Source organism: Manis javanica, chromosome 4 (genome assembly GCF_040802235.1).
Source record: "Manis javanica isolate MJ-LG chromosome 4, MJ_LKY, whole genome shotgun sequence".
Lineage (NCBI taxonomy): Eukaryota > Metazoa > Chordata > Mammalia > Pholidota > Manidae > Manis > Manis javanica.
The window spans coordinates 34,355,145-34,372,911 of NC_133159.1; the positions used below are offsets into that span (position 1 = coordinate 34,355,145).

At 53.2% G+C, this 17,767-nt stretch overlaps 2 protein-coding genes across 9 annotated transcripts in view; both read left to right on the forward strand.

Annotated features, from left to right (window-relative positions):
* Nucleotides 1-11,274, forward strand: part of ST3GAL3 (ST3 beta-galactoside alpha-2,3-sialyltransferase 3) — a 198,650-nt gene extending 187,376 nt beyond the window's left edge. For 5 of the 7 annotated variants that reach the window (XM_037002344.2, XM_037002345.2, XM_073233782.1 and 2 more), the window contains 3 exons: nt 4,692-4,838; nt 5,034-5,180; nt 10,246-11,274. In XM_037002344.2, the coding sequence (XP_036858239.1) occupies nt 4,692-4,838; nt 5,034-5,180; nt 10,246-10,335 (384 nt within the window). In that variant the 3' untranslated portion in view covers nt 10,336-11,274. The remainder of the gene's footprint in view (nt 1-4,691; nt 4,839-5,033; nt 5,181-10,245) is intronic. The other 2 variants (XM_037002347.2, XM_037002348.2) reach the window with 1 other exon arrangement.
* A 1,476-nt stretch (nt 11,275-12,750) lies between these two features.
* ARTN (artemin) lies at nt 12,751-17,446 on the forward strand. 2 transcript variants are annotated; one of them, XM_073233784.1, is made up of 5 exons: nt 12,751-14,145; nt 14,361-14,509; nt 15,909-15,970; nt 16,321-16,459; nt 16,528-17,446. In XM_073233784.1, exons 3-5 carry the CDS (start codon nt 15,911-15,913, stop codon nt 16,995-16,997), a joined length of 669 nt encoding a protein of 222 aa, XP_073089885.1. In that variant the 5' UTR covers nt 12,751-14,145; nt 14,361-14,509; nt 15,909-15,910; the 3' UTR covers nt 16,998-17,446. The 2 variants fall into 2 exon arrangements, with proteins under 2 accessions (XP_073089885.1, XP_073089884.1); XM_073233783.1 differs by having other exon boundaries at nt 14,261-15,970.
* Nucleotides 17,447-17,767: the final 321 nt, after the last annotated feature.

Here is a 17,767-nt window from a genome sequence, read left to right on the forward strand (position 1 = left end):
AGGTGTGTGGGGCAGGCATGGGGGTGGGGGTGGAACTGTTGAGGCCCACCAGACTCTAGAGGAGGGACAGGGGCTATGCCTCTGGCACAGGCCGGCTCTCACCGTTCCTCTCTGCTCGGGGCCCTCCCAGAGGGACTTCTCCCAGTTCTCTGTAAGATCTCAGCTATCTGTACACACACACACACACACCACACACACACACACACACACACTTCTCCCAGTTCTCTGTAAGATCTCAGCTATCTGTACACACACACACACACCACACACACACACACACACACACACACACACACACACACACTTCTCCCAGTTCTCTGTAAGATCTCAGCTATCTGTACACACACACACACACACACACACACACACACACACACACCTCCTGTACACAGGGAGATGCAGGAGGAAGATAGTCTAGGGTCTGTTCTCGGTCTCATTGGAGAGGATTGCCCCCAAGGGCCTACCTATCCTTTGAGCTGGGCCTTGGAGGACAGATATAATTTCCAGAGAGAGAGATGTTGCTACAAAGGTGGGGAGACACAGGAGGAGTGACTGGAGCAGAGAGAGTCCATCGGAGGCAGTGGAAGGTGAGCCTGAAGGGGTGCTGAGCAGTGGGGAGCTCTATGCTGCTGCTGAGGGCAGTGGAGGAGCCTTGGGTGGATTTCTTGCCTCCTGTAACATCCGCTGTCAGGTGCAGTGCTAGGCTAAGGATTGAGTCCGATGGGAGCCCTGCCCTGCAGAGTGGATGGTTGCAACACACCACTGATGCTCGTGGTAACAGCTGAGCAGCTGACGATGTGCTGGATCTCTCTGGGGTCTCTTTTATAAGGGCATTAATCCCACTCATGAGTGCCCCACCTCCCAAGGCCATCACCTTGAGCATTAGGTGTTCAACATGTGAACTGGGGAAAAGGAAACACATTCAAACCGTAGCAGATCTTAACTCTGTATTTCATCACCTTCCAAAGGTTAGAGGTCATTTCTACCTTGGGATGAAGGGGGTCAGGCAAGACATGAGGAAGGAGGAGATGCTGAGTTGTAACAAATGCATAGGACAGATCAGGTGGCTAGAGGTGGGAAAGCCGTTAGAGACAGAAGGAGCACCGTCAGCACAAGCATGGAGGCACGAATTAGCAAGCGTGAACTTGAGGTGGGCTGAAGTGGGGCCTCGAGAGGCAGACCAGGTTACGGGCCAGAAAGCTGAGATCTGTGGACCATGGTAATGTGATCTGGTCTGTATAGAGAAAGAGCACTCTGGCAGAGAGTGGAAAGTGGTTTAGGAACAGAAGTGGCCCGTTCTAGGCACTCATTACATCTTTGTTGAGTAAGTGACTGGAATCCTACAAGTACCATGTCCCATTTTTGTTCCAGTCACTCTCCTGAACTCTGGGGTGCTGAGCACTCAAGACAGATGCTGTCAATGGCTGGTCATTAGGATGGTTCAGCTGAAAGATGATGAGACCAGGACTGAAGGTGGCAGCAGTGGGTTTGGGAGGAAGGGATAGATCCATGGGATTCTAAGGAGATTGAATCAAAAGAGCTAGATAACCAGTAGGTTAGAGAGCGCTGGAGAGATGAACCTAAAGTCGATTCCCAGGTTTCATTAGAAGATGGGATAATGGACAGTAGATTAGGGAGCACAGGAGGAGTACCAGATCTCAGGGAACTGGAAACAACTTAGAAGTCCAACAACAGGATTGTTTAAATAAATTCTGGCTCATCTCTGTGACAAAATTCTTAGAAAATGAAATTGTGATGTCAGTAACATTCAGTGATAGGTATCATTTAACCAAACCTGTATCGTAAACTTTAGTTTTTTTTCTGGCTTTTTACTTTCACGAGGTCTTCACCATTTTCATTACTTTTAGAAGAGAAATGTTGCAGTCATCAGGTATAAACAATCTTGAGGCTTTGATACATATTATCAGGTTGCTTTTTAGAAGGGCAGCACCATATTTGACTCATAGAGTGGTGTAGGAGAATTCTCCCTCAGACACCACAAGCACTAAAAAATGTATACATAGATACACATACACACATACATATTTTAGAGGATTAAAATAAAAGTATCTTGTTATTTTAATTTGCATTTCTTTGTCACTATTTTCATGCTTCTTAACCTTATTTTATGTTCTTGCCCTATTTTTATGGGGTCTCATTGATTTTTCATGAACTTCTAAAATATGTACTTCTGACTATTCATGACAAAAATTTTCCCACTTTGCTTCCCTCTTAATTTTGTTTATTATGTTTTTGATATACCAAAGCACTTAAAAATGTTTTCAAAGTCAAAATATGTTTATCTTTTTCTTTGTTTCTAACAATGCATTAACATTTAGGAGGTTCAAAGATAAAATAAACATCTAAATTTTATTTTTACTTTTTTAGCATTTAGTTACTTTGTGTATAGTATAAGGACAGGAAGTAAATGGATCTTTTTTCTAAATAGCAAGTTTTCAAGTCACTTACTGAGAAAATCATCTTGTTCCCACTGACGGGAAAACTTTCTTTATCATAACCTAAAGTGTTATATATATTTATGTAAATATACATGTGCGTGTGTGTGTGATTAGTGAGGGGGGTCTGCTTCTGGGTTGTCTTGCTTCATTGATCTTTGTATTGATTCTTATACATCTGTCAACATTTTAATAGTTGCAAATTCATAATATACTCTAGTATCTTAGTTTTAAATTTGGGGGCGCTATTTTTACCTGGTAAATCTTTTGGGTGTGTTTTTAGAATCCTTTGATAAGTTTCAAAGACTCTATTGGGATTTTTCTCAGAATTAACTTAAGCCTACATTAATTTGGAAGGAATTGGTGTTGTGCTAATACTCAGTTTTCCCATCCAAGAATATACTTGGTCTCCCAATTTTTTCAAGTCATCTTTTTGTATCTTTCATAAAGGATTGTAGTTTTTTTTCTTTTGGTATCATTAATCTACAATTACATGAGGGACATTATGTTTACTAGGTACCCCTCTTTCACCGAGTCCCTCCCACAATCCCCATTTCAGTCACTGTCCATCAGCGTAGTAAGATGCTGTAGAATCACTGCTTGTCTTCTCTATGTTGCACAGCCCTCCCCGTGCCTGCCCCCACATTATACATGCTAATCATAATGCTCCCCTTTCTTCCCCCCGCCTTATCCCTCCCTTCCCACCCATCCTTCCCAGTCCCCTTCCCTTTGGTAACTGCTAGTCCATTCTTGGGTTCTGTGATTCTGCTGCTGTTTTGTTCCTTCAGTTTTTTCTTTGTTCTTATACTCCACATATGAGTGAAATCATTTGGTGCTTGTCTTTCTCTGCCTGGCTTATTTCACTGAGCATAATACCCTCTAGCTCCATCCATGTTGTTGCAAAAGGTAGGATTTGTTTCTTTCTCATGGCTGAATAGTATTCCATTGTGAATATGTACCACATCTTCTTTATCTAGTCATCTACCGATGGACACTTAGGTTGCTTCCATTTCTTGGCTATTGTAAATAGTGCTGCAATAAACATAGGGGTGCATATGTCTTTTTCAAACTGGGCTACTGTATTCTTAGGGTAAATTCCTAGGATTGTAGTTTTTTTTATTGTAGATCCCATATATTTAAGTTTATTGCGCAATATTATATCTTTTTCGTTAGGACTGCAAATGGCATCTTTTGTATTATGACTGTTTCCTATCAGAGTGCAGATCCTATTACCAAATTATTTTATCCATTCTAAGTTTCATTGATTCTTTTCGTTTTCTAGGCAACAAACAAAAAATAGCAGGCTGGAGTCCATGGCCTGGCAACTCCTCTAGTCTGCAAGGTCGGTTTGTGACTTTCTCCAGCAGTACTCAGGAGCCCGCTTGTGAGAATAGAAAGGTGGATGCATGGGCTGACCCCAAGTTCAGGGCTTCCCTAGGCTAGGACAATAGAAGGGCAGGGGCAGGGAGTTGAGGCAAATCATCAGAGTAGCTCAAGTGCTGTCCTTCAGGAACTAGAGCAGGAAGGACCAGTGCCCTGAACAGAGAGGGAGGACTGGGAACTAGAGGAAGGGAGAGGGTTAGGAGAGGGAGCTGTGGCCCTGGAATGGACACTGCGATGCTAGGCTTCAGAGCTGATGTCCTTCCAGGAGGGTCTGAGATCTCTGAGGAAGAATGATCCCATTTTGCAGTAAAGAAACTAAAGCTCAGAGAGCTTGTCACTTGCCCAAAGTCACCCACCTCTAATCGTGGCAGAACTGGGGTCTGAGAGCTCTGCTGTGCCGTACCAGCTCACATTCTGTGCTTGTTTTTCAGGTTCACTTTAGAACAGTTGACTGAGAGCAAGGAGAGACAGCAGAAGGGAAAGGAGGCAAGCGCAGCCGGGCAGATAGGAGAGAAGGGCAGGCGCCTCCCGCACGTCCCCCCATAGCTGCAAAGGGGCCGGGGCTTCCTGTCATACAGGAACCCCTCAGGCCAGAGCAACACACCCATGGGCCACACCCTGTGCCCTCCATATGCTCACTGTTCCCTACATACTTCTGTCTCTGTCACACATCCTGTGTCCCCAGTGTACACACAGGTCCTCCCTCTGCCAGCTGTGTTTATTCCACACTCCCCAGCCTCCCCGTGTCCCCACTCTGTTCTCATTGGCCTGTCCACACTTTGGGTTCCTGCTACTCACACAGCCCCATCACAAGCTATGGGCCAGCTCATGCCCACTGTGCTGTGTCTACAGAGCGCCTCCGATGGCTTCTGGAAATCTGTGGCCACTCGAGTGCCCAAGGAGCCCGCTGAGATTCGCATCCTCAACCCGTATTTCATCCAGGAGGCCGCCTTCACCCTCATTGGACTGCCCTTCAACAACGGCCTCATGGGCCGAGGGGTGAGATAGCTGGGCCCCTGGAGAGGGAGGAGGGGACATGGGTCAGAGGGAACATGGGAAAGAAGGGTGAGCAGCAGGGTGAGGAGCAGAGGGCTCAGTCCTTGAGAACGGAGCTCAGTTCTGGGGAGCTTAGCCGGACATCTCAGCTTCACACAACCCTCCAGCTGAACGCTGCACCTCCTCCTTCTCCTCCAGAACATCCCAACTCTTGGCAGTGTGGCAGTGACCATGGCACTCCACGGCTGTGATGAGGTGGCAGTTGCAGGCTTTGGCTACGACATGAGCACACCCGATGCACCCCTGCACTACTATGAGACCGTGCGCATGGCAGCCATCAAAGAGGTGTGGGGCTGAGCGGCGGGGGAAGGAGGGGTGGGCAGAGTGCAGGGAGAGGGCGTGGCCGGCACAAAGGATGTCCAACTGCATGGGCACAAATGTGAATGGTAAAGGGATGAGCCAGTGGCTGGTGTGGCTGCCTAGAGCTCCCAGCACTGGCCCTGCCCTACCCTCAGCTAAGCTGGGTCACCAGAGATCTATCCCTGCCTGCAGGCCTCGGATACCAACTGTCCTCTCTGCCCCTCTCCCCAGCCTCCTACCCCAGAACCCAGCGGCCCCTTCCCTAGCCTTCTCCCTGAGCTTCCCCCAGCCTCCTCCTGCTATTCCCCAGCCGCATATGCTCACTTGTCTTGGCACCAGCTTGGAGCTGTCCTCTCCACCACATGTCCTGTCCTCTCCCATGGACATCCTCGTCCCTCCGACAACCCACAGACATTGCCTGTCAGTCTCAGGATGGCCCCGTGTTGCCTTCACCCTTCGCCTTGGCCAGGCACTGAAGTTCTTGTTCACCTGCATTCTCCCCAGCTGACGCGTGTGTTCAGGCACCCTCAGGTTCACAAAGCCCTGCAATTCTCCCAGCCTGCTAGTCAGCTGGTCCTGGCATCTCTCCCTTCACAGCAAGAGCCTGGGTGGAAACTTTGAACCCTCTTACAACTCCCTCTGCTTTTACCACTAACCTGCCACTGACCCAGCCTGGAACCTGGACATCCTAGGCTGATGCTTTGAGCAGCTTCTCCCCTCCTACACCTGGGTGGTGGGGGTATTGAAGGAACTCCTCTGTCTGTGGAGATTCATAGTTCTGTATATTTGGGGGTTCTAATCTCAGGTAGTCCTCATTCCCGCTCACCAGTCTTTTTACATGCCCTTCTCCAATCCTCACTGCACTGTTCCAGAGCCTTCCACTCCCTGACAGCTCCTGCCTCCCCTCCCTCCTCCAGTGAAGACACTGAAGCTGCGGTGGGGACTCTGTCAGCCCCTAGCGGGTCACCCTCCAGGCGCCCCTCCCTCCCACTTGCCCTTCGCCCTTGCATCCTGGCTTCCCCCTTCTCCTGACACGACTCCCACCGAGTCACCAGTGACTCACCTCCAGGCTGCTGAACCCAGTGGGCACACTAAGTCTCACCTTTCCTGATCCCTGAGAGACACTTTTTATGTTGACCACTCTTTCCACTTGCTTGGACTCCAGAGCCAGTCACTCTCCAACGTCCCTTATTTCACTTGCCAGTCTCTCTCATTCCGCTTCCCAGTGTCCTTTCAATCTACTCCTTCAGAATTAGCAGTAGGTAGGGTTCCACCCTGGACATCTCTTCTACATGTTCTCCAGGAGATTTCTATCTTCGTGGTTTCAGTTCCCATCTATGTTGTATTAAGCTTTTTTGGTTCATTCAGGCTACCTAAAGCAGTTAGAAGTTATTTCAGTGATATAAGAGACTTGGGAAACCAGAAAGCGCCTGAGAGCTGGGATGGGGCCAGGAGGAGGAGGCTCATCCTGGGTCCAGGACAGCCCCAGAGCCGCCGCATCCCCTCAGCAGCAGCTCCAGCCCCGCCTCATCACCATGGCCCTGTTGGTCTTCCCATCTCTGTCTCAGGTCATGTGTCTTCTTGCTTCTTAGCCCCTTGCCAGCACCCACTCCAGACTGCTCCCATGGACTATACCTGTCTCCTGGGTTCTCTTTCCTTATATGTCTTTGGTCTCTTACATATTCCTTTTATGTAAACTTTATGTAAAATTTTAGGCAGTAGGTGAGAGGCAGTGGCCAAATCATGAAGGGCTTTCTCTGCCACGGTAAGGAGTCTGAACTTTATTCTGAAGGCACAAGGTAGGCACAGAAGAGTTTTTGGCTGTAGTTGAGCAGGTTAGGGTCACAGTGGCTGCAGCATAAAATAGAGGGCACCAGGCAGGAATAGAAACTAGTTGGGAGGCTGTCAGCAGTCTAGGCAAGTGATGGGGACCCCTGAACCACGACTGTGGTGTACTGGGGATGCCTCAGCGCAGTAATGAGTTAGAAAGCCACCACTTTCCCTGAAGCCCTCTGGTGGGGACTGTTCCCTTTCTTCCATGTGCTGTATCCATTTTCAGGCCACTGCCCCGCTCCTTATCCTGCAGAGCCACCTGCACCAGTGCTGAAGAGTGCCAGCTGTGAAATCAGATGGCCCAGGTTCAGAGTCTGGCTCTAGACCTTCTTTCCTCACCAGCAAAAGGGGCAACAATAGCACCTGCCTCCAAGGTTTGGGAAACATTAGATGCGATGATGCACTAAAAAGGCCTGGCACATAGTAAGCACTCATAACAACTTGCCATTATTATTAATATTAATGTTTTTACCCCTACTTACCACTGTTACCTCCCAGCTTCCTGGGTGAGGATTCACTTAGAAATGCTGGTGCCTGTATTTAAGATCCCTGCTGTCACCTTGAGTGTCTCCTATAGGCAAGTGAACCATTCAGCAGGCTGACTTCACCACTGCTTCACCTCCACTTGCCCGATCAGCCCAGCAGCAGCATGTGGGATGCAAAGACAAGTGGCGCAAGGGTAAATGCTGGAGGATATGTAAGGGATGTCAACGGAATTCCTAAAGCAGACAAAGAGAAAGTAGAGAAGAGGTAGGAAGATGCAGTCATAGAGACCAAAGGTGCAGTGTTTCAAGGAGAATCACAGTGTCAGGTGCAGCGGAGAAGTCCAGTGAGATGACGTGAGCAATGGCCATTGGCTGCACCAGTTAGGAGGTCCTCTGTCTGTGGTGAGAGCGGTTTAAAAGGAGTGGTGGTGAAAGAGCTAGACTGCAGTGGCTGAACAGTGAGTAAAGGTGGTCCTGAGAGCACAAGAGTGGTACAGAGTAAGTGCTCTTTTGGAGGCTTGCATGAGAAGCAGGGAGGAGGGGGACTGAGCAGTACCTAGAGGCTGAAGTGGCTTCATACCAGAGTCTGCTACCCAGCTGAGAAATCTGGGCTGCAAAAGTAGATTTTGAGTTATGAACTCAGTTCTTGTGCAAACAGAGGGAAGGCATGGATGAAATTTCCTAAGGAGACAATCAAATCAGGGCAATGCTTAATGACTGGGTGAGGGAAGAGAAGCAGAGGTAAGGACACTAAAAGAGCCACAAGAAGGAAGGCTGTTCTGTGAGTGTGGATGGAATGGGATGGACATCTGCATCCAGAGTCAAACATCCTGGAGCAGCTGTAAACTCAGGACTGCCAGAACCTGTCCCAGCCCACAGACAATGTCGATAACCGGTGTCCTCCAGAGCTCCAGTAAGCGCCTAGGCTGTGAGGAGTTAGGAAAACAGCCCCAGAGAGGTGTCATTATCCGGTCCAGGAGAGCTACGCCCCAGGGAAAGTAGACTCCTTTGTTACTCTTTTATTGTGAACATTGTCAAACATTCATAAATATAGAGAATAATATAATGGACTCCCATGTACCTATCATCTCCCTCAGTGATCCACACAGTGTGCTTTCGTCTGTTCTGCCACTCATGCTTCCCCTACCCACTGATTATTTGGAACAAGCATCAGATATTGTATCATTCCAGCCATAAATACTTCAGTAAGTGGTTCTAAAAGATAAGGACTATTTTTTATTATCACAATACTATTATCACACCAAAAAACCCACCATAATAATTCCTCAATATCATCAAATATCCAGTCTTCTGCTGACCTTTCAGCCCTCAATGGCTCTCAGGGGCTGTTCTGACACTGACCCATTAGATTGGCGACCTCTCCTGGGGAGTGAGGAAGGGGTGGGTGAGCAAAGGACAGGTAAGCAAATGTATGAATTTCTACCCTTGTTTAGATCCTGGCCCTGCCATTCCTCCAAGCCTCTGTTTTCTTACCTTTAAGAGCTAATTCATTCAGCAGTTATTTATTGAGCACCTACTCTGTACCAAACAATCCCTGCCTTCAAAGCCAGACAGAGAGCCAGACACTCAAATGTTCAAGGAATGACGGCAAACCAAGGAGGCAGAGTATGATGACAGAAGCCTCAAAGGTGCCGGAGCTTATAGGGAGTATGGTGGGGCAGCTCTGCAGAAGCAGCTAGAAAGAGTGAAGAGAACCTTGCCCACCTTCAGGCGCTGTGGAGTGTGGAGCTGTGGGAAAAAGAGTCACCACTTTAGAGTGTCTGGGGGACACTAGCCTTAGGGGCAGCTGCATTTATGGCTAGCACAAGTTCAGAGAAGAGGAATAGAAGGAATTTTGCCTGAGTTTCAGATTGAAAAGATTTGGAAGGTTGGAGAGAGTTGACAGGATCAGAATAAGGATGGGACAGAGCTGCAGGCTCTTAGCACCAAATGATGCCTGTTAATATCACTGAGGCTCAGTGCTGGCAGACCCAACAGGGCAACAGGGCGGTTAGTTGGGTACAAATTGTACTATGATAAGGTTATTGGCTTTCATTCATTCATTCATTCATTCATTCATCATTTAGTCCTTCATTCTTTGAGAGCCTTAGTCATCAAAGCTTCCTGGTGAGTACAGGGATAGGAAAGAACCTGAGCCTGGGTACAGTTTTCCCCTAGGAAAACCCTGGAAGGCAGCATCTTCCCTATAATTTCCACATTTACAGTAAGATGAGCCTCTTATCCTCAGGCCCCCTAGCTTCTCTGATCTGAGAGATAGGATTTCATCAGTTGCCCTCAGGCCTGGAGAGTGGATTGCATCAGGCCAGAAAATGACTAAGGCACCCCACGCAGTTCTCCTTCCAGCAGGGCCCACCCCTAGGCCTGGGCCAGACCTAAGTGACTCACATTGCCTGTCCTCAGGGTGCCCAGAACCTCAGGGTGCTAGTGGTCAAGGAGGTGTGGAAGTCTATGAGAACAAGGTTGGAAAGCTTATATCTCCTAAGACTTGGAAGATAAGAGGCCTAACTCTCCTGGGATGAGCAAAGGCGTTAGAAAGCTTTTTCTCCAAGTCCTGGGAAGCTGTGGCACTTCTAGAGCAGATTTTGCAGAGTCACAGAGGATTGGAGCATGGTAGTCAGAAGATGGCACCAAGCCCTGGGAATTGTACTCCAGCTGGCAGTGTCCCCGCAGCTACCTGCTCAGCTCACACTTCTCCATCTCTTTTCCTCCAGTCTTGGACGCACAATATTCAGCGAGAGAAAGAGTTTCTGCGGAAGCTGGTGAAAGCACGTGTCATCACTGACCTAACCAGTGGCATCTGAGGTGGGCCCAGCACAAGGCAGCAGAGGTCCTGGCACCACCAAAAGCAAGCAGCAGCCACCGCCACCTGTCCACCTCACTGGCCTCGGTCTGACTCTGCCTGAGAGGCACAGGAGTCTTCAGACCCAGAGAAGGACAGTGCCAAGTGGCCCCAGCAGTGGCAAGGCCTCGGCCAGGCAGCCAGAGCCATGTCTGCTCAGAGGCCAGCCCAAGAGACCAGCAATCATCCTGCATCCTTGAAGCCAGAGGGCTAGGAGGCCACTGGCAGCGCCCAGCAGGCCCAGCATGCAGGTGGTGGGCACTAGGCCTCAAGGCTGCTGATGGAATCATGTCTCCAGTCAGTGTTGGGTGTATTATCATTTTGTGAATTTGGGTCGGGGAGGGAAGGGATAATTTATTTTTAAATAAGGTTAGAGTTTAATCCACTTGCTGTGCAGAAAAGTGCTCACTAGGGGCCCATCAGGCAGTGGAAGCAGTGGGCTCCCTGTAGAGTAGGGAGTGCCATGACAAACCTGTACCCTGCTCAGGACTGCAGGGAGGTGGGCAGGATCGCATGCCAGCCCCACCCAGCTCATGACACTATTTGGCCTTTCTTGGGGATAAGATGGGATATTCCCACTCACTAGCCCCTAACTGTCCCACAGGGAAACCCTGGAGCCATTATTTAAGCCAACAAGACAGACCCTGGGCTGGAGCAGAGAGAACTTCAGAGCTCGGGAGGTGAGGCCCGGCCCAGCCTGACGGTAATGGCCCCCTCCCCAGCTGTAGTTGATCCACAGGACAGTGCCCCAGGCCTGGACTGACTTGGCAGCTGTTCTGAGTTTTAGAAATGAGACTGCCAGGTCCTTGGGTGCTGCCTTTAGCCTGAAGCAGAGAGAAGTGGCTGTGGCAGCCACCTGGGCAGCCATCATGGAAGCAATAAAGCTCTTCCCTGAACCTGGCCTCTTGCTTTCTCTGATTTTTCTGGAAGAAACAGCAACTGGGGCCTCAGCAACCATGTTAAACCCAAGGACTATCTCTCCATCCTACAGAACCCCTTCACATCTCATGTCAACTGCAGGACATGGGTATCTACCTAGGGGCATCTGAAGTATTTCCCATCCCACACTATCCTGCACCCTCTTTGCCTTAAAAGAGGCAGACCAGGGGTTTTAGGACATGCCTGAGAGTCTACTTTGGTGCCTCCTAAAAGAGCCAGAGGGCAGGAGATTGACACCCACAGCCTTAAGATGGTGACTCTGGGTCACCACAGCCCCATCTCTGCAGGGACAGATTCCTGCAAACACAGGAAAGATACAATGCTGAGCCCACAGCAAAGACTGGCCCACAGACCTTTCCCACTCTTGGCACCCCTGGCTGAGCTCTGGGAAGGACATGATCCACCCCCACCCTTAGCACAAAAGCCCACCCTCTCCCCTGAGTCCTCTTCCCCCCAGAACAGGAAGGCAGCCCAGCTGTAGGTACCCTCTGGAGAATCAGAAGGGACATCCTCCTGCCACCCCATCACCACCCCTACACCCCCTACCCCGTGCCTCGCCCCCTTAGAGCCCCTAGAATCTGATTTCTCCCTCCCCAGCAACCCCAAGCAGGCCTGAGAACAGGGCAAACTGCCTGTGCCTGAGGCCATGGAGTGAGCTTCCTGTCAGAGCCCTCACTGTAGCACTAAGTGGGGGTGGCCTTTTCTCTCCTGCCATCTCAATCTGAGTCCTGGCCGCCCCAGGACCACTGACTTCCCACATGCCCCCTTCACTCCTGCGGTTTGTCCTCAGGCAGAATCTTCTCAGCTGAGGGCAAAGCAAGGCCCTGACGGAGGGACAGGCAAACCCAGAGACTCCCTCTGAATTCTGCTGGAAACAGAGCCACTGTGATGCACATCTCCAGTGCACATCATATCCTATGTGAATGGCACCCCCTGGAGTTGTACAGGGCATAGGATGCATGCTTCCAAGCAGCAGCCATAGCTGACAAAGCCCCAGGGAAGCCACGCCAGCTTGGCAACCCAAAGCAGCAGGCAGCAGAGAGCAGAGCTGCTCACGGGCTCACCACGTAACCTGCTGTCCCACAGGGTTCCCATCAAGCCTCCAGACAGACCCCCCACCCCAGCAGTTCTCTGCGGTCTGGCTTCTAGACCTTATCACTGCATAGACTGCTCTCACAAAAGCTGTGGTTCTCAGCCCTGGCCGAACACCAGAACCACCTGTGCACAGGCCCACCCCAAGGTTCTGATTCAGGTCTAGGGTGGAGCCCGGATGTGGGTAGTATTTTAAAAGGTCTACAGATGCATAGCCAGGGTATAGCTGGTCCATGCACGTTCCCTGAGCACTTTCATCCCCACCCACGGCTTCCAACTGTCAGTTGGTCAACAATTCCCAAACTGCCATCCCCAGCCCAGCTCTCTCCACTTCACTCCAGGCTACAACTCAGCTGCTTCCTAAACATTTCCACTAGGATAATCCAAAGATCCTTCTAACTGGACATGTCCAACACTGAACTCCTGAGCTCCAGCCACCAACCTGCCCCCCTTCCAGGGAGTTCCCCACTGCCAGAATGTATCCCCACCACCTGATCACCCAGGCCAAAAGCAACCCTGTGCCTGCCCTACCTCTTCACCCCATCCAATCAGGCACCAGCTGAGTTTTCCAAAAGATGTGGTCTGGAAAGAGCCTTTGCACTCCTTTGCTGTCCCACGAGTTTGCTTCAGACTTCAGTGTCCCCCAGCAGCCTCCTTACAGTCAACACCTTTCATCTCCAGACTACCTTCCCTACTGCAGCCAGTCACTGAAACACATGTCTTATCACACCATTCCTCTGCTGGAAACCCTTCAGTGGTCCCCAGTGTCACTGGAATAAAGTCCATCCAGACTCCTACTATGACACACAGGAGCTGCCCTTTCCTTACCTCTATACATGTTACTCACCCAGCCTCCACCCCATAGAAATGCCATAATTAGGCATCTGAAATACTACCCTCGAGCTCCTACCTCAAGCCTCAGCGCAAATGTTCCTCCTCCGTGACCCTCCCATTCTTCAGCCCTGGGCACCCACTCCTGCTAGCACTGCCCTCCAGGTGCCAGCGAGCTGCTGTGTTTACAGATATGTCTCTACTCCAAGCCCCAGGCCGCGCTGGAGGGGAGTGGTGAGGCCCTAAGCCGGGTCCGACCTCCACATCCCCAGCTCAGTGTCTAGCTGACCCAAGAAGTTCCATGGGTCTGTTGAGGAAAGAAACTAGTGGTGCGCCAGGGAACAGTCACGGCAGGGCGGCCGGCCGGGACCCCGGGGACGGCGCAAACCGGAGGGCCGGCGGCCCATGCCAGGACCGGCCGGTCCCCTCCTTCCGCGCCCTTGCTCTCCGTCTCCCGCCCTCCGCCCGGGCTCCCAACTCCCTACTTCTTGTGTCTACAAACTCTGAACGCCCAGTCTCTGCGCCTCGCTCTCGACCGCACAGTTCTCCCCTCTGCATCCCGGGGGCCCTTCCCAGCGTCTCCCCACCCCGGCCCTTCCCAGCGTCTCCCCACCCCCACTTCGGGAAGCTAGCGGAGCCGGGGTGGGGGGTGGGGGTGGAGGGGACCGGATCCCGGCGGGTGGAGCAGCCAGGTGAGCCCTGCAAGGTAGGGCGGGGCGGGGGCGCTCCGGGCCCCACCCCAGGATCCGGTGACGCCGGGGCTGGAATTTGACACCGGACGGCGGCGGGCTTGAGGCTACTGAGGGATGGAGTTGGGCCCGGCCCCCAGACACAGCCCACGGGCTCCGCCAGCGGCAGGTCCCTCGGGCCCCAGCACTCACCGAGTCCCGGACCCAGCCCTGCACTCGCGGTAGGACGACCTGTTTGCGCACCCCTCGTCCCAGCCCTGGTGCTAGGGGGAGTGGGCAGGATAGGCTTTCTCCACTCCTTTCTCACATCCTCCCTCTCCTGGGCCCTTTGCGCAGCTCTCCACCCCTCCCAGCCCCCTCAGGCCCTCTTGTCGCTTGTGGAACTGTGCTAGCCCTGCGGGCCAGCTGTAATGTGAGGCTCCCGCTGCCGCTACAGGACGCAAACTGGCTGCAAAGACCACGCTTTTGGCTAAAAGAAGCGCTACCAGGTGCACAGCTCTGGGCATGAGCCTTTTGAGCTGCAGAGAAAAGCCCAGCACGGGTCCTGGGAAAGGTGCCTAGAAGAACACTGTGCAGGACCCCGTGGTGAGTATGGGACTGGCGGATGGAGAGGCAAGGGCTGAAGGACCAAGGAGTCCCAGACTGCCAGGAAGGGGGTGTGGGGGTGGAACAAGGGCCTGAGCCGCCCTCGAGAGGCCTGTTCCTGGGCTCCTCCTAGCGCAAGGGCCTTTAGGCTGCCTGGCGCAGCTTTCCCTCCATCAGTGGGAAGTCCCTTGCCTACCCCTCAGGGCCAGGATTCGGTTAGCCTAGCACACCTGGCTCCAGAGGACAACACCAGGGAGGCCTGGGGAAGTCTGTAGACACAGCTTTGCAGACATTATGTGTGTTAGGGGTCGAGGTGGAGGTGACAGCTGGAACCCAAGAGCAGGCCAGTCACTGAAAACTCATGAAAGTTCTGGGCTCCAGAGGGGTGTCTGGGAGTGTCAGCCAGCATGGGCTCTCAAAGGCTGGTGGGGCTCAAAAAGACTGGCTGGGCTTAGGAAGGATGGCTCATTGGGGAAACTTCTAGGGGCACAGCCAGTCTGCCAGATCTCCAGGAAGCAGGAAAGGGGGCAGGCATGGACCAACTTTAAGGATAGCTCAGCGCTCAGAGACCAAGGTGGTGTGGAGGCCTGGCCAGCCCTCCTAGGAATTGCTCAATGCTCAGGCCCTAGTCTAGCAGATCTTTAGGGAAAGGTCCACCTCTCTCTGAGTCTGCAGAGTTGGCAGATGCCGCCCCCTGGTGGCTATATGGAGCCATGGTCAAGGCCCCTCTTCAGCACCTCCCCACCTGCTGGCTTTTCAGGGACAGCTGTGGTCAGAAGAGAGAACCCAAGTGGCTCTGGGTGCCAACAGGCATCATAGAGGAGCGAGATATAGCAGCATCGTCTGAGGCCTGGGCCTCACTAACATCTGATTAACTCAGGTCAACCAGCAAGCACCCTAATTCTCCAGGCCACAGCATCCTCCTTGTGGCATGAAGAGAAAGCTCTCTGTGGGACCAAGAGTGTCCAGCTACTCCCTTCTCCAGCCAGTCCTGGTAGCTCTAGCCCTTTAACACCAGAGCAGGAAGGTCCTGGGGAAAGATACTCCCCCTCCCCAGTCCCCAGCTATGTGGGTCTAACCTTGTGACCTTAGACAATCTCTGAGCTTCTCTGAGCCTCTTCTGCTCATCTAGAAAGTGAGAATTTACCATTTACCTCATGGAGTTGGGAGGACGGAAGCAGGGAACAGGTGCAAAGCACCAGCACTATTTCAGGTACCAATGCAGCTACTTCTCCTGGGTTGACTCCAGCTATACAAGCCCCTTGTTCCTCGTCTGGAGAAACGGAAGTGGGGGATGACCTGTTCCAAGGAGAACTCATCTCTCAGTGTTTCAAGCTGCCTCAAGAGGAGGGTGGGGGAACAGGTCAGCTATGCTGATGGGAGCTCTTGGTATTGACAGAGATGGAGCCTGGACATGGAGGCCCTTCTGTGCTGCCCCACTGGCCCCAGCCTGGGCGGCAGGTGAGTGGTTCTCTCAGTAACTCCCACCTGGTATTGAGGAAAGGTGGCTTGACTAGGGAGGGAGAGGAGGGCTTGACCTGAGTAGCCATCAGAAGTGGAAAGGAAATGGTCAAGAAGGGGCCAGGAATAAGGAGGAAAGCCAAAGCCCTCGGGGTGCTTTCTCCCCTGGGTTCCAACCTATTATCCTACAACCTAAGCCCTGCCTGAGCTTCCCCCCAGCCAACACTGGGAGACCATCGTCTCTCGGATCTCCTGACCACCGTGGCCCCAACGCCTCCCAGGCTCCCTCCACCTGAGCCCACCAGGGTGCCCACTTCCTCCCTGAGGCTCCACCTCGTCTCTCTGTGCAGCCTGTCCTGTGGCCAACTCTGGCTGCTCTGGCCCTGCTGAGCAGCGTCGCCAAGGCCTCTGCGGGCCCCGCGCCCCGCAGCCCTGCCACCCGCGAAGGCCCCGCGCCGACCCCGACGCCCCCGGCCGGCCATCTGCCGGGTAGGTGAGAGGGCGACGGGGCGGGGCAGGACAGGGCTGACACCGGGCGTGACTCCGTCTCCTTCCAGGGGACCGCGTGGCTCGTTCGTGCGGCGGAAGAGCCCGGCGACCGCCGCCCCAGCCCGCGCCCCCTCCGCCCTCGCCCTCGCCCTCGCCCTCCCGCGGGAGCCGCGCGGCGCGTGCCGGGGGCTGGAGCCGTGCGAGCTGGGGAAGCCGCGCGCGGGCCGCGGGGGCGCGGGGCTGCCGCCTGCGCTCGCAGCTGGTGCCGGTGCGCGCGCTGGGCCTGGGCCACAGCTCAGACGAGCTGGTGCGTTTCCGCTTCTGCAGCGGCTCGTGCCGCCGCGCGCGCTCCCCACACGACCTCAGCCTGGCCAGCCTGCTGGGTGCCGGGGCCCTGCGGCCGCCGCCCGGCTCCCGGCCGGTCAGCCAGCCCTGCTGCCGCCCCACGCGCTATGAGGCCGTCTCCTTCATGGACGTCAACAGCACCTGGAGGACCGTGGACCGCCTCTCAGCTACTGCCTGCGGCTGCCTGGGCTGAGAGTGCTCTCCAGGGTTTGCAGGCTGCACCCCTACCGGTGGATCTTCCCGAACGGGCCCTCCCGCAGGATCCCGAGAGCCAGGGTCCTGGCCAGAGATGGAGGCCTCAGCAGGGAATGACAGACATCGACTCTGGAGGAATGACTGACTGTCTGGCGGCCCCAGCCTCCTCACCCTGAGACCCAGTCCTACAGACACCAGACACCTCGGCTATGGAGACCTTAGTCCACTTCTCATTGCCTCCAGCACTGACCAGGCCACAGAGCCAGGGCTCTCCTCTGGAGGACCCAGCAGTTTCCGAGGTGTCAGCCTCAGCCCAGGCCCTGGGAGGACAGAATGGAGGACGCATACTGCAGTTGCGTTGTTGAAGTGCCTGTGCTAGTGTGGACCTTGCGCTCACTCATGGGAACTGGACGCCTATTTATTATTTCTAAGTTATTTATTTACTTCCGTGGTTTGTCAGATCCTTTCCTTGGGCTAAGGGGGGCTGGATGGGTAGAAGCAGCTGGATGGCGATCATACCCTGACCATCCCACTCACTTCAGGCTGACTCAGCCATCACAGACCTGGCCTGGATCTCCAACTGCTTGTCCCCACCAGCAGCTCTGGGACATAGGGGGCTTGGGACACAGGCAGAGTGGGTGGCAAAGTTGCGGTCACAAGGCCGGTGGGTCAGCTCACAACCTCCTGTGCAGTCCCCAGCACCTGGGTCAAAAAGCCCCACCCTTGTGACCTCAGGCATCCTCGGGGCCTTGCTTAATGGGTCAAGAC

Coding starts and splice junctions, on each gene's coding strand:
- ARTN (XM_073233783.1), top strand. CDS start 15,911: ATGGAGCCTGGACATGGAGGCCCTTCTGTGCTGCCCCACTGGCCCCAG. Junction 15,971..16,320: donor GGCCCCAGCCTGGGCGGCAG/GTGAGTGGTTCT, acceptor CTCTCTGTGCAG/CCTGTCCTGTGGCCAACTCT. Junction 16,460..16,527: donor CCCGGCCGGCCATCTGCCGG/GTAGGTGAGAGG, acceptor GTCTCCTTCCAG/GGGACCGCGTGGCTCGTTCG.